The 13,799-nt window shown below is 49.0% G+C and overlaps 1 protein-coding gene across 1 annotated transcript in view; it reads right to left on the bottom strand.

The window, feature by feature from the left end:
- LOC121289678 (kinase non-catalytic C-lobe domain-containing protein 1) overlaps positions 1-11,451 on the bottom strand; it is a 278,354-nt gene extending 266,903 nt beyond the window's left edge. The window contains exons 1-2 of the mRNA XM_041209301.1: positions 11,282-11,451; positions 3,093-3,250 (exon numbers count right to left, since the gene is read on the bottom strand). Coding sequence (XP_041065235.1) covers positions 3,093-3,250; positions 11,282-11,451 — 328 coding nt within the window. The remainder of the gene's footprint in view (positions 1-3,092; positions 3,251-11,281) is intronic.
- Between the last annotated feature and the right edge of the window lie 2,348 nt (positions 11,452-13,799).

The raw sequence follows: 13,799 nt of genomic DNA, 5'->3' as shown, positions 1-13,799 counted from the left end.
CTGGCACCCACACGTGCCCACTAAGCAAAATATCATCGCTGGGATGCTCACCCAATGACATCGCATGCTATTTCACGCTTGAGCATGTTGGGCACCGCCTGCACATCAACCGAAAAATTCAATCCCAGGGGTAACCCACCTACTCTTCGTCAAAATAGCATCATGGGATCTTATACATCAATTGGTGGCATCTCTGACAGGACAGCACTTCCCTAGAGTATCTGTCTGGACAGGAGTGGGACTTGAACCCACAACTGTCTAACCCAGAGGCCAGAGCCACTGCTGACACCTTTGACCTGTGGCCTAACTATTCATTCAAACAACCAGTGAGTGAGCTCCCTGCATTGGCGGTTGTGGGCTGAGGGGAGCAGACGGACTTCACTATTGTTGAGTGGAGTGACTTGGCTCACTGTGTGCCCCTAGCTGTCTGTTCTAGATTTGTTAGCAAATGGCACATCTTGTATCAGTGAGGGAGTGTATGTGGGAGGAGGGGGATTTATCAAAGGGGGAAATTTAATTGCTGTGGCAACCTGGTTGGAAAAGGAGCAGATCCCAGTTATTTGTTAATATCATTTCTGAATATTTCAATCTCCTTTCAAAGTTGCTTCTCTAAGCATTGTTTTCCTGGTGGAATAACGGAGTCCTACTATTTACTTTGTGAAGGTTTGACAGAGACGGACCCGCTTTGTGAAATGATCACTCGTCAGTGAAGCAAAAAATGTTTTCTTTGGGCATGTTTTTATAGCTGACCAGAGGCCAAGACCACCCTGGGTGCCTGTCATTCCCATCACACATGGAACTCAGTCCCAAAAATAACGCATTTACTTGGCGCTTCCCTTTTTAACTTTGTGAATGCAGCACCAGTTCGCGTATGCAGTTTGAATGTTTTGAAGCTCATTCATTTTGGGCTAAAAAAAAAAAATGCTGGAAAAACTCACCCCACCTGACCCCCCTTGTCTTTTGGGGCCCCAGTGCCATGCATGATGTGTTTCATTGTAAATCCACCTCTGGCAGTAGGCCATTCAGCCCTTCAAGCCCACTTCACCATTCAATGAGGTCATGGCTATTTCAACGCCATTTTTTTGCACTATTCCCGTATCCCTTGATGTAGAAACCTATCGATCTCAGTCTTGAACATTCTCAGTGACTGAGTTTCCACAGCCCTTTGAGACAGGGCATTCCAAAGAGTCACCACTCTGAGGGAAGAAATTTGTCCTCATCTCAGTCCTAAATGGCCTGCCCCCTTATTCTGAGATTATGGAATTTTCCCAGATTTGCACCAAGTGCCGTAGTGGGCGGGTAAAACAACATTTTACCCGCTGGCCACAATGGTGGGTTTTCACACCATATTGTCCCAAACCTACCGCATTAGTTATGCATTCCCGGGAAACATGCCATTTCATTCGCCCACCCACCCACCATCACCCTGCTGCTGCATCAAGCCGGATGCCATACTTAAAGTTCAGTCGCTTTCAGTGCTTCCAGACTACCACTGCTGCATGGAAGGCATGGCCCTGAAACTGAAGACTGCAGCCCAGCCCCAAGCTTCAGTGACCCGTCCCTCACGTGCCTTTTGGATGCCGTGGAGGCCGGCCCAATCAGAAGATGAGGAGCTGAATGTTAAGTCCCGAAGGCTGTGAAGTGCATAATCGGTAGATGAGGCATGCAGAAGGTGCAACACCTGCCCCTTTACCTCCTACCTCCTCACCAACCAAGGACCCAAACTCTCCTTTCAGGTGAAGCAACGTTTCATTTGCACCTCCTTCAACTTGGTCTACTGCATTCGTTGCTCCCAATGCTGTCTCCTCTACATTGGAGAGACCAAACGCAGACTGGGTGACTGCTTTGCGGAACACCTTCGGTCTGTCCACAAGCATGACCCAGACCTCCCTGTCGCTTGCCGTTTCAACACTCCACCCTGCTCTCATGCCCACATGTCCGTCCTTGGCCTGCTGCAATGGTCCAGTGAAGCTCAATGAAAACTGAAGGAACAGCACCTCATCTTCCAACTAGGCACTTTACAGCCTTCCGGACTTAACATTGAGTTCGACAACCTCAGACCATGCACTCTCTCCACCATCCTCACCCCTTTTTTAACCATCCTTTTTTATTTATATTTATTTTTATTTTTTATCCACTTATTTTCATTTTTATTTATTCATTGTTTAACCCCCTTTTTATCCTTTTTATCTCTTTTTCCATCCTTTTCCCCTAACCCTCCCCAGCCCCACCCTCAAAAGGGTCATCTGTTCCTTGTTCCATGTTGTTATTTCACAGAGTGCTGACCCTTGTTCTGCTATTAACACATTCTGCTTTCTTACCTTTATACCACTATCAGTGCCTCCTTTAGCCTTTACCACTACCGTTAACTACCGTTTACCACTGCCTATGTCTTTCTGTCCATGACATCTTTGTTAATCTCTCCTTACCCCCCACCTATCGTTGGCCTTCTATCCAGCTTCACCTTCTCCACCCCCTTAAACAGTATATATTTCATCACATTTCCACTTTTCTTTAGCTCTGAAGAAAGGTCACACAACTCGAAAAGTTAACTCTGTTTCTCTCTCCACAGATGCTGTCAGGCCTGCTGAGTCTTTCCAGCAGTTTTTGTTTTAATCCCAATCATATCAATGCGGCTGCACCTGAACTGTCTCAGTTGCAGAGGAATGGTCATTTTATACAAGTTTCCCGAATGCGTGGCCACTTCCCTTCCCCGCCTGACCCACACCCCAAATGCTTGTGCGGTATCTTCAACCGCAGGGCTGCTCTTAACCACCGCCCCCCTCCCCACAAGTCACCTCAACGGCAAGGCTGCCCTTAAGCCCAGCCTCCCCCCCCCAGCGCCCCTGAAACTTGAAGTCCCACAGGTTACCGTGGTGAGCGCTGCAAAGTGCCCCTCAAAGTGCAGGCCATCAAGTGCATGTCGCTTATGTGCTGTTGTGAAACACGTTGGTGTGCTTTCCTGCCAATGGGGATGGACGACCCAGTGGGGGGGAACGGATGATTCCGGCAGGCTGGCCTGATGCATTACAATGAGCTTCCCGGCATCTGATGGTGGGAAACGAGGCCTGCAGTTGGCGGGCTGAGCCGACCATTGCGAACTGGCTTCTCGCCATCGTAAAACTGATCGTGCCATATTGTCCGCTCTTGCCACCGGTCACATCCGACGCCGGAGGGCACGGAAAATTCTGCCCCGTATCCCCTGGCTCTAGGCCGTTCAGCCAAGGGAAACATCCTTTCTGCATAGACCCTGTTGAGCCCCGTGAGAATTTTGTACATTTGAATGAGATCGCCTCTCATTCATCTGAACTCCAGGGAATAAAGGCCCAGTCTATTTAACCTTTCCTCAAAGGATAATCCCTCTATCCCAGGAATTAATTTAGTGAACTTTCGTTGCACTCCCTCTATGGCAAGTGTATCATTTCTTTGGTAAGGCTCTATATAATTGCAGTAAGAAATCTTTACTCCTATACTGAGATCCTCTTGTAATAAAGGCCAACATTATATTTGACTTCTTAATTGCTTGCTGTATCTGCATGTTAACTTTCAGTGACTCATTAACAAGGACACCCAAGTCTCTTTGAAGCTCAACACTTCCCAGTCTCTCACTGTTTAAGAAATACTCGGTGTTTCTGTTTTTCCTACTAAAGTGGATAACTTCACATTTCCCCACATTGGATTCCATCTGCCAATTTTTTGCCCACTTGCTTAGCCTTCCCAAATCCCTCTGACAAGTCTTTGCATCCTCCCCATAACTCATGCTTCCACCCAGTTTTATGTCATCTGCAAACTTGGATATATTACATTTAATCTCCACATCCAAATCATTGATATGGATTGTGAATAGCTGGGGCCCCAGCACTGATCCTTGCGGTACCCAACTGGTCATGGCCTGCTAACCTGAAAATGACCCATTTATTCCTACTCATTGTTTTCTGGCCGTTAACCAGTTCTCAATCCATTCCAGTATATTACCCCCAATCCCATGTGCTCTAATTTTGTTTACTAACCTCTTGTCTGGGACCTTATCAAAAGCTTTCTAAAAATCTAAATATACCACATCCACCAGTTCCCCCTTTTCTATCATGCTAGTTACATTCTCAAAAAACTCCATCAGGTTTGTTAAACAAGATTTCCCATTCATAAATCCACGGTGGCTCTGCCCAGTCATTCCGTTATTTTCTAAGGGTGGAATCTTCTGTGCCCGCTGGCAGCAGGCTTCATGGACAATTTGGCAGAAGGGCCAAAAATCAAGTTTAGGACTGTGAAACCAGTTTGCAATCGTCCACTCTGCCCGTCAATGGTGGGCTGTGTTCCCAATGCCACACATCGGGAACTCCATTGTAATACATCTGCATCTCATCATTAGCCCGGCTTGCCGGAATCATCTGCCCACGCTGAATCATCCGAGCACCCACGACAGCATTTATAAGGCGTATACCTGGCAAGCTGCACTTCGAGGGAATCCGGAGGTGAGTGCACAGTAACATTGCGCAGCACTCGTAAAGGTCACCTGTTGGACCTCAAGGTTGAGGCATCACACATCCGAGTGAGTGCACAGGGAAGTCGTATTTTCCCAGCTAGCTGACAGTGTGGTGCTGGGGCAGGGGCTGCCCTGCAGTTGAGGCGAATTGTGGGGGCAGGGAGGGGGGGAAGGACTGCACTGTGGTTCATGGTAGTGCACAAGCACATGTGGTGGGGTGGAGGGGGTGGGTAGCTGCAACATATTAGGGAAACCTTGTGTAAAGTGACCATTCCTTCTCAGCTGAGACAGATCAGGCACAGCCGCGTTGACATGCTTGCAGTTGGGCCTTTAGCTTATCAGCCCACTTGAGCAATGCAGAGGTCTGAAAGTGCCACATTTCACCCCTCGGGCACAGGTTGCAAAGTAATGAGCGTTTTTAGCAGACTACAGATTGGGCAACTGGTCAAATTGAAGAATCTCCTTGCTAAAGCTGACCATGGAGCAGTCACTGGTGGAGGTGGACACAATGTCATCATCCTGGTTTGGACCCGTGTCCCCCATGCATCAAGCTAGCAGTGCAGTTCAGCGCCTGAGCTGACAGCACATATGTAGTCCATGCTCTCCACTTGCCTGGATGAGTGCAGCTCCAACAAAACTCAAGAAGCTGGACACCATTCAGGACAAAGCAGCCCGCTTGGTTGGCACCACATCCACAAACATTCAATCCCTCCACCATGGATGCACAGTAGCAGCAGTATGTGCCATCAACAAGATTCACTGCAGGAATTCACCAAGCCTCCTTAGACAGCACCTTCCAAACCCATGACCACTACCATCTAGAAGGAAAAAGGCAGCAGATACATGGGAACACCACCACCTGGAAATTCCCCTCTAAGAAATTCATCATAGTGACTTGGGAATATATCACTGTTCCCTCACTGTCGCTGGGTCAAAATCCTGAAACTCCCTTCCCAACAGCACTATGGGTGTACCTACACCACAGGGACTGCAGCAGTTCAAGAAAGCAGCTCAGCACCACCTTCTCAAGGGCAATTAAGGATAGGCAATAAATGCTGGCCCAGCCAGCAATGCCCACATCCCGTAAATGAATAAATTTTTTAAAAGTCCAGTGGACAAAGCTGCTGCCAATTGGTCAGGTGGAGTGGGGCGGAGGTGGGTGGGGTTTCGGGCAGCCATGCAGCGCACTAAACTTCGGCCAACTAAGTGGTGGCCAGTACTCTCTGAGATATGTTAAGTGGCCTTCAGACTTAACCGAGAGAGGTTCTTAGTACACACAAGCTAACTCAAGTGTCTCTCCCTCTTTAATCCTGCAGGAGTATGGAGCCTGGTGACCTAGCTGCCTGCCTCATAGCTTACAGAAAGCAGAGACGAAGGAGAAGAGGGCGACGGAGGCACCCAGCTGGGCAGAGGGAGGAGCAGCACCCTCAGGAAGAAGGGGTCCTGCACGCTGCTGAAGAGCCACAGCGAGCTGTTGCTGGTTGGTGCTTAGCTAGACCCAGACTCTATAGATGGTGCTTGTCATTCCTGCAGATGCCCATGAACCAGTGTTACCGAAGACTGCGCAAGTCTAGGGAACTGATCGGTCACACGTGCCACCTGCTGCAGAATTTGGTGCCACGGAGACATGGAGAGCATCCACTGCCAGTGGCTGTGAAAGTGACCATGGTGCTCAATTTTTACATGGGTGGCTACTTTCAGGGCTGCACAGGTGACCTCTGTGGGCTGTCGCAAGCTTCCATGCACAAATGCATCCATGAGGTCACGGGTGCCATCTTCGCAAAGGCACACAACTTTGTGCATTTCGCCCAGGATCAGAAAAGCCAGGATGTAAGAGGATTTGTCTAGGTTTTCCACATTTCATGGTGCCATTAACTGCACTCATGTGGTGCTCAGGTCTCCGTGGCTACAAGCGGTCAACTACGTAAACCTCAAGGAAGGCTTCCACTTGCTGAACTGAATGTTCAACTTGTCTGCGCATAGTTCCCAGGGAGTGTCCACAACTCCTACATTCTCTGTAGATCTTAGATTCCTGACGTCTTCCAGGATTTACAGAAGCTGCAGGGATGGCTCCTCAGGGACAAGGGCTACCCACAGAGGACGTGGCCTCAGGGTGCAGCAGAGCGAAGGTATAACGAAGCTCATGCTGCAACTCGCAACTTGGTGGAGCATACCATCTGAATGCTGAAAATGAAGTTCCGATGCCTGGACCGGTCTGGTAGAGTCCTGCAATACAGTCCGGGGGGGTGTCGCACATCATCATTGTCTACTACGCCCTTCGCAATCTAGCGCTGCAACGGGGAGACGAGCTGGCTGAGGAGGAGATGGAGGAGCTACACATCTCCTCTGATGAGGAGGATGTCGATGGAGATGAGGGTGAGGAGACCTTTGGTGGTGAGGACGATGGCGATGGGGCCATTGTATTTGTCAGGTGAGGCAGGCACACTCAGGAGGCCCTCATAACTGCTAGATTCATGGAGGATGATGCCGATATGCAGTGAGGAGACACCGTGGATCCTTACTTTGCCTTTGAACATTTGATTCCAGTCTGGCTGATGGCAGCTCACATACCCTCTGTGATAAGGCTCCTGTCATGTAGGCGCAGTAGATGCCCATAGTTCCTACATTCCAGGAGGATGATGATGACATGCAGTGAGGACACTCCATTGATCCCCAAGTAGCTTATGTGAATGTCTGAGTCCTGTCTGGCTGATGGAAGATCGCTCGCACTCTGTGAACCGGATCATATCATGGAGATGCAGGGGGGAAACGTTAACTTCTCCTGATCTTATGGCATCCTTTGTGAGCTGAACCCTTCAGGACCCTGTCACTGGACACAGATGCTGATGAGATGGAGGGCCAGCCACAACTCAAAGATGCTGAGAGCACACAGGGAGAGAATGACCGAACTCAGTGCCGCCGGTCCAGAACATTCTAGCAGCAATGATAAGCCCCACAAAAGTGCAGGCTTGACTGATGTGACCAGTGACAGTAAAGGCACATCATCAGTGTGCTGGGAAGGTTGCACAAAGCACAGGGAAGAGACCCTGGACTGAGACACCTGCCTTTATCTTGTGCAGGCACCAAGGTTTCACATCTGTGTGACACGAACACGGCTCATCAGAACAAGGAGCCACAGGCAAGGAGACATTCCTGGGAGTTTATTTACAATAGTGAACATTATGTACAAGTGATTAACAACTGTGCCCAAGGTTTTCAATGACACTTTCCTTCCTAACCTTGCTATTAAGTCTTAATGCTCCCCGATATCCACAGCGTAGGTGGAGGCAGCCTGCTGACCTTACAGCCTGCAATGACCTTAATGGGTGTCCTCTGGAGATCCAAGAGTTGGAGGGCCCTGGCCTGCTTTTGGGGTCCTGCTGTGTGGCAGTGGCACCCTCCTCAGTCTGTGGAGCTGGATTTGCTGGGGTCACGGAAGAGGGGGTTTGGCTGGGCCAGGCACTCCGAGGGTCACCTGGGTGGATGGTCCCGGGATGTGCACCTGCTGATCCTCCTCCCTATGGGTGCCTGAGGAGAAGGCGAAGCTGGAGTGAGATCGAGCTGCCCTGCACCGCTTTCGAGGTGACACTGTTAGAGGCCAACAATGGCAAGAGCGATGGAGTTTGGCCTGTGCAGCAGTGCAGGAGTGATATCCTGGTCCAAAGTCTCCATGGTTGCCACCATCCTACCAGTGTTGACCTCGGTGCATTGACACGCTGGCGCTTTCACCTCAGAATGAAGGCAGACGGACTCCTCCACCGTGCCTTGCAATCTGATGAGTGCAGCAGACATCCTTTCCTGATGTTCCCGAGCTTACCTTTGCCGCTCCAGCAACTGTGATATGACCAAGTCCAGAGACTCGTCTTCTGACTCAGACTCAGCTTTCTGGCCTCCAGCAATCCGCTGAGTGTCAAGGACCTGGGAAGTCTCTGTTGCTGCCTGCTGTGACTCAAACAGTGCGATATGCTCACCAGATTGTGATCCCGAGGCTACTTTGAAGCTTGTTCCTCTGTGCTGGTAGAGGGTGTGGGTGAGCGCTGTGACAGTCTTCAATATGAGTTTCAGCAGATTCCTCTTCTGAATGGCAGTCATCTGTGAAACAGGACACATCACTCACAGGCTCGCTGATGGATGTGGCACTGCTGGATCCTCACTTGGTTGAGCACCATCGACCTCACCGTCAGCACAGGAGTGGTCCAGATCATCGCCAGCTGACTGGATGGCTCTGTTTTCAAAGTCTGTGAGGACCTTGATTTCAGGCATTCCACTACCGGTCTGCGATTACTCACTTTGTTTGTGTGCCAGCTTGCCCTGCATGAATAGAGATGGAGAAAGTGTAAGCAGGATGCCAGCCAGGCCAGGTGATATTTACGCCTGGCGTGTGTGGGTGGTGAGTGGTTAAATGAAGGGGATGAGGGCAATGAAGGTGTGTGTGAGAGAGTGAATGGTGATGTCCCTTGATCAGGCAGTGAGTGAGATCCCTGTGGATGTGTGATGGGTTTGTGAGTGTGTGAGTTGAAAGTGATGAGAAGAGTGAATTAACCTGGCAGAGCAGAGGAGATCATTCATTCTCTTTCGCACTAGGTGGCTGTCCTCTTTTGCAGGGTGTTGGCGTTGACCACCACTGCCATCACCTCCCAAGTCAGCTTGGTGATGTTGTTGCCCCTCCTATAGCCAGGGCAGGGCTAGAGGACATTACAGCTGGCCTCCACGGCATCCAAAAGGTAGTCCAGGGACGCATCTCTGAATCGGAGAGCTACAGTCTTCTTGCCTTTCGGGGCTATGTCTTTTGTCCAGCTGCCCTGGGCTGGAAGCATTGAGAGGTGTGCCTGCAGCTGTGCTTTAAATATGGCAGCCGATGTGAGGAAGTGGTGAGGTGACAACATAACAGGCGAATCGGAGGCCGCCCGCCATGGAATAAAAGGGACAGCAGTAACATGGATATAAAATTGGTGAAGGGACAGGAAACAGAGAGTAATAGGTAATGGGTATTTTTCGGGCTGGAAGAAGGTTTGTAGTGGAGTTCTCCAGGGCTTGGTATTGGGACCCTTGATTTCCCTGATACATATTAATGATCTAGAACTTGGTGTGCAGGAGACAATTTCAAAGTTTGCGGTCGACACAAACCTTGGGAGAATTGTAAACTGTGAGGAGGACAGTGCGAACTTCAAAAGGACATTAACACATTGGTGGAGAGGGCAGATAGGTGGCAGATGAATTTCAATGCAGAAAAGTGTGAGGTGATGCATTTTGGTACAAAGAACATGTGGGCTCAGTATAAAATAAAGGATACTATTCTAAAGGGTAGGAGCAGAGAGACCTGGGTGTATATGTACATAAGTCATTAAAGGTGACAGGACAGGTAGAGAGAGCTATTTCTAAAGCATACAGTGTTCTCGGCTTCATTAATAGGGGCACAGAGTACAAGACATGGAGGTTATCATGAATTTATATAAGACACTGGTTAGACCTCAGCTGGAGCATTGTGTACAGTTCTGGGTGCCACACTATAGGAAGAACATGAACCCATTGGAGAAAGTGCAGAAGAGATTTACGAGAATAGTTCCAGAGATGAAACACTTCAGTTATGAGGAAAGACTGGAGAAGTTGGGACTGTTTCCTTGGAGGGGAGAAGACTAAGAAGAGAATTGATAGAAGTTTGCAAAATCCTGAGGGGTCTGGACAGAGTAGACAGGGAGAAACTGTTCCTGCTCATAAACGGATTGAGAACCAGAGGGCACAGTTTTAAAGTGTTTTGCAAAAGAAGCAAATTCGAGGTGAGAAAAAGCTTTTTCACACAGCGAGTCGTTCGAGTCTGGAATGCACTGCCTAGAAGTGTGGTGGAGGCAGGTTCAACTGAGGCATTCAAGAGGGCATTAGATGATTATTTAAATAGAAACAACATGCGGGGTTACGGGGAAAAGGCAGGAGATTGGCACTAAGTTAAAATGCTCAGAGAGTCGGTGCGAATGTTATGGGCCGAATGGCTTCCTTCTACACCATTACAATTCTGTGATTCCAGCGAAACGATGTGTTTCCTGGGAATACATGATTAATGAGGCGGGATTGGGACGATACGGCATGAAAAGCTGCCATTGCAGCCAGCGGATAAAAGGTTCATTTTCCCACCTGCTACCTCACTTAGTGCAAATCTGGGACAATTCCGCCCTAAGTGTTCTGTTATCACATTGCTTATTATAGACTCTAGCATTTTCCCTACTATGAATGTCTGGCTAACAGATCTGTAGTTCCCCGTTTTCTCTCTCCCTCCTTTCTTAAACAGTGGGGTTACATTTGCCAACTTCCAATCTGCAGGAACCATTCCAGAGTCTAAAGAATTTTGAAAGATGACCACCAATACATCTACTATCTCTACAGCTACATTCTCCAACACTCTGGGATGTTGATCATCAGGTCCAGGGAATTTATCTACTTTAAGTCCCATTCATTTCTCTCATACATTTTCTTTGATAGTTCCATATTTACTCTAGTCCCTTGATTCCCCATTGTTCCTGGGAAGTTTTTAGGATTTTCCTCCATGAAGACAGACACAAGGTATTTTCTTAGTTTCTCTGCCATTTCCTTATTCACCATTATAAATTCTCCAAACTCTGTTTGTAATGGACCCACATTTGTCTTTGCTAATCTTTTCCTTTTTACATATCTATCGAAGCTTTTGCAGTCCATTTTTATGTCTCTCACTGGTTTAGTCTCATTTAGTCTCTACTTTCCCTTTCTTAATCTTTTTCTTGGTTCTCCTTTGCAGAATTCTAAAATATTCCCAATCCTCAGGCTTACCGTTTTTTGGTAAATTTAAACGCCTTTTCCTTTGATCTAATGCAATCTTTGATTTCTTTCATTAGCCACGGTTGGGCATTTTCCTTGCTGGATTTTTGTGTGCTGAAGGGATGTATTTTTGTTGCAAACCATGGCTGGGATTTTCCGTCTCCGTTGGTGTCGGGCGTCATGGTGACCGTGAGCGGACAGTATGGCGAGGCGGCCAAAAATTGGCTTCACACCGTCCTGAAACCCTTTTGTCATTGTCCGCTCCACCCATCAACGGCGGGCTGTGTTTCCTGCAGCCACATGTCAGGGAAAGTTATTTCAATACATCTGTGTCCAATTTTAAGCCCTGATTGCTGGAGTCATCCCCCGCCCTCAAATTTACTGCCCATGTTGGCGGGAAAACACGCTGGCCCAGAACGTGTCTTGATAAGTGCGTGTGCAGGAATTGAGATCAGGGCCTTGCTTTACATCGTGGACATCTGGGGAGTAGGAGATGCTGCAGCTCTACATCTAGCGGATCCTGAAGGAATGCTTGCATCGCATGCTGCATGGATTTTTATGGACATGGCTCCATCGTGAAGCAGCTCACGGAAGGCGGGAACATCTCCGTTGATGTCTGGGGTCTGCTTTGGGACATCAGGGTCTTGGCCATGGGCTGCTGCAGATGATTGTCAACTGGGAGAGGGGGAGAGGAAGGTCTAGGTTTGACTAGGAGAGAACGTGTCCCAGAGTGGGTGAGTGGGGATAAATGAAGGTGTTAGGGGTTTGAGGTTGGGAGGGGGCAACGAAGGTGTCGTGGGGTGAGGTTTGGAGGAAGGGAGGGAGTACGGGGTGGGGGGGTAGGGTATAGTAGGGGAGAATGCAACAACTGCCGGGGGGTGGTAGATGTGAGGGGGGAGGAAGGTGTAAGGGAAGGAATCCGGAGGGAGGAAGGAGTCGGGGGAGAGGAAGGAGTCCAGAAGGGGAAGAAGTCCGGGGTGGGGTGGGGGGGGGCAGGGAGAAGGAGTCCAGGGGAAGGAGGGAGTAAGGGTGGAGTGGGAATAAGGGTGGAGGAGGGAGTAAGGGCAGGATTTCCAGGTGAACGTGCAAAGGAGGAGTTTGTGGAATCGATGACCACCTCCTGGGTAGTGAAATGAGTGCGGTTGTGTGTGAGGGGGGAATGGTGAGTATGAGAGAAGGCAGAGTGAGCCAGCAGGCTGGGAGAGTGAGGATATGATGGTGGCAGTAGAAGGGACAGCGGGGTGGTTAGTTAGGACTCGCAGGCGGACACAGACCTTGGGGGTGGGAAGGACGTGGCCGGGGAGGTCAATGTGGATCGGGGTGGGATTCTTGGTAAGACAGGGAATGTGCACGTTCACCTAACATCCTGGAAAGAAAAGGCTTCTGGTTGGTAGGTGATGGTGGGGAGGTGGAAGGTGATGCCGGGGGATCAACATTGATGGGGTAAAGGACATGGGTGACTGGGGGAGGGGAAAAGATAGGGCAGCTAAAAACAAACCTTACATGACCATGCTTCTGAAATGGAAAGTGGGCGGAGCCTCGTGTTGGACTGGTACAGACGCTGTTTGGGAGTGTGATCAGTGGGTGGGCGGGGATGCAGGTCAGCTCAGATGGAAAACTGAAAGCGAACCCCAGCACGTAGCATTGAAAATGCTCAGGATATTGAGAGAAGTTGATGGATGAAGGATCTGCAAGTGTAGGAGAGTGATTGCTCGAAACTCTGAAAGGCCCTGCCACACACACACACACACACACACACACACTTCTCCCTCCAGGGTTACTCATGGTCCAGCTGTGTGCAGCTGAACTGCTGGTGGGGTCTGTGAGTAGGGGGAAGGGGATGTAGGAGGACTCGTGAAGGCTGTAAATGAAGGTGAAAGACAATATTGCACATTATTCAGTAAAAGTGAATATATTTTCAGATTATAAAGTGACAAAACACATTCACCTGAGGCAATGGCGCAGTGGTATTGTGGCTGGGATAGTAATCCAGAGACCCAGGGTAATGTTTCGGGGACCCGGGTTTGAATCCCACCATGGCAGATGGTGGAAATTGAATTCAATAAAAATCTTGAATTAAAAGTCTAATGATGATAATGAAACCATTGTAAATTGTTGTAAAAACCCATCTGGTTCACTAGGGAAGGAAATCTGTCATCCTTACCAGGTCTGGCATACATGTAACTCCAGACCCACAGCAATGTGGTTGACTCAGAAATGGCCTAGTAAGCCACTCAGTTGTATCAAATTGCTACAAAGTCACAAAAAAGGAAAGAAACCAGATGGACCACCTGGCATTGACCTAGGCACCAGAAACAACAATGGCAATCACAGCCCTGTCAACCCTGCAAAGTCCTCCTCACTAACATCTGGGGGCTAGTGCCAATAATTGGGAGAGATGTCTCACAGACTAGTTAAGCAACAGCCTGACATAGTCATCCTTATGGAATCATACCTTGTAGATAATGTCCCAGACTCCCACCATCACCATCCCTGTGTATGTCCTGTCCCATTGGCAGGACAGACCCAG

Source organism: Carcharodon carcharias, chromosome 17, assembly GCF_017639515.1.
Source record: "Carcharodon carcharias isolate sCarCar2 chromosome 17, sCarCar2.pri, whole genome shotgun sequence".
NCBI lineage: Eukaryota > Metazoa > Chordata > Chondrichthyes > Lamniformes > Lamnidae > Carcharodon > Carcharodon carcharias.
The sequence above is the reverse complement of the archived record's forward strand: the minus strand, read 5'-3'. Positions and strand labels throughout refer to the sequence as shown.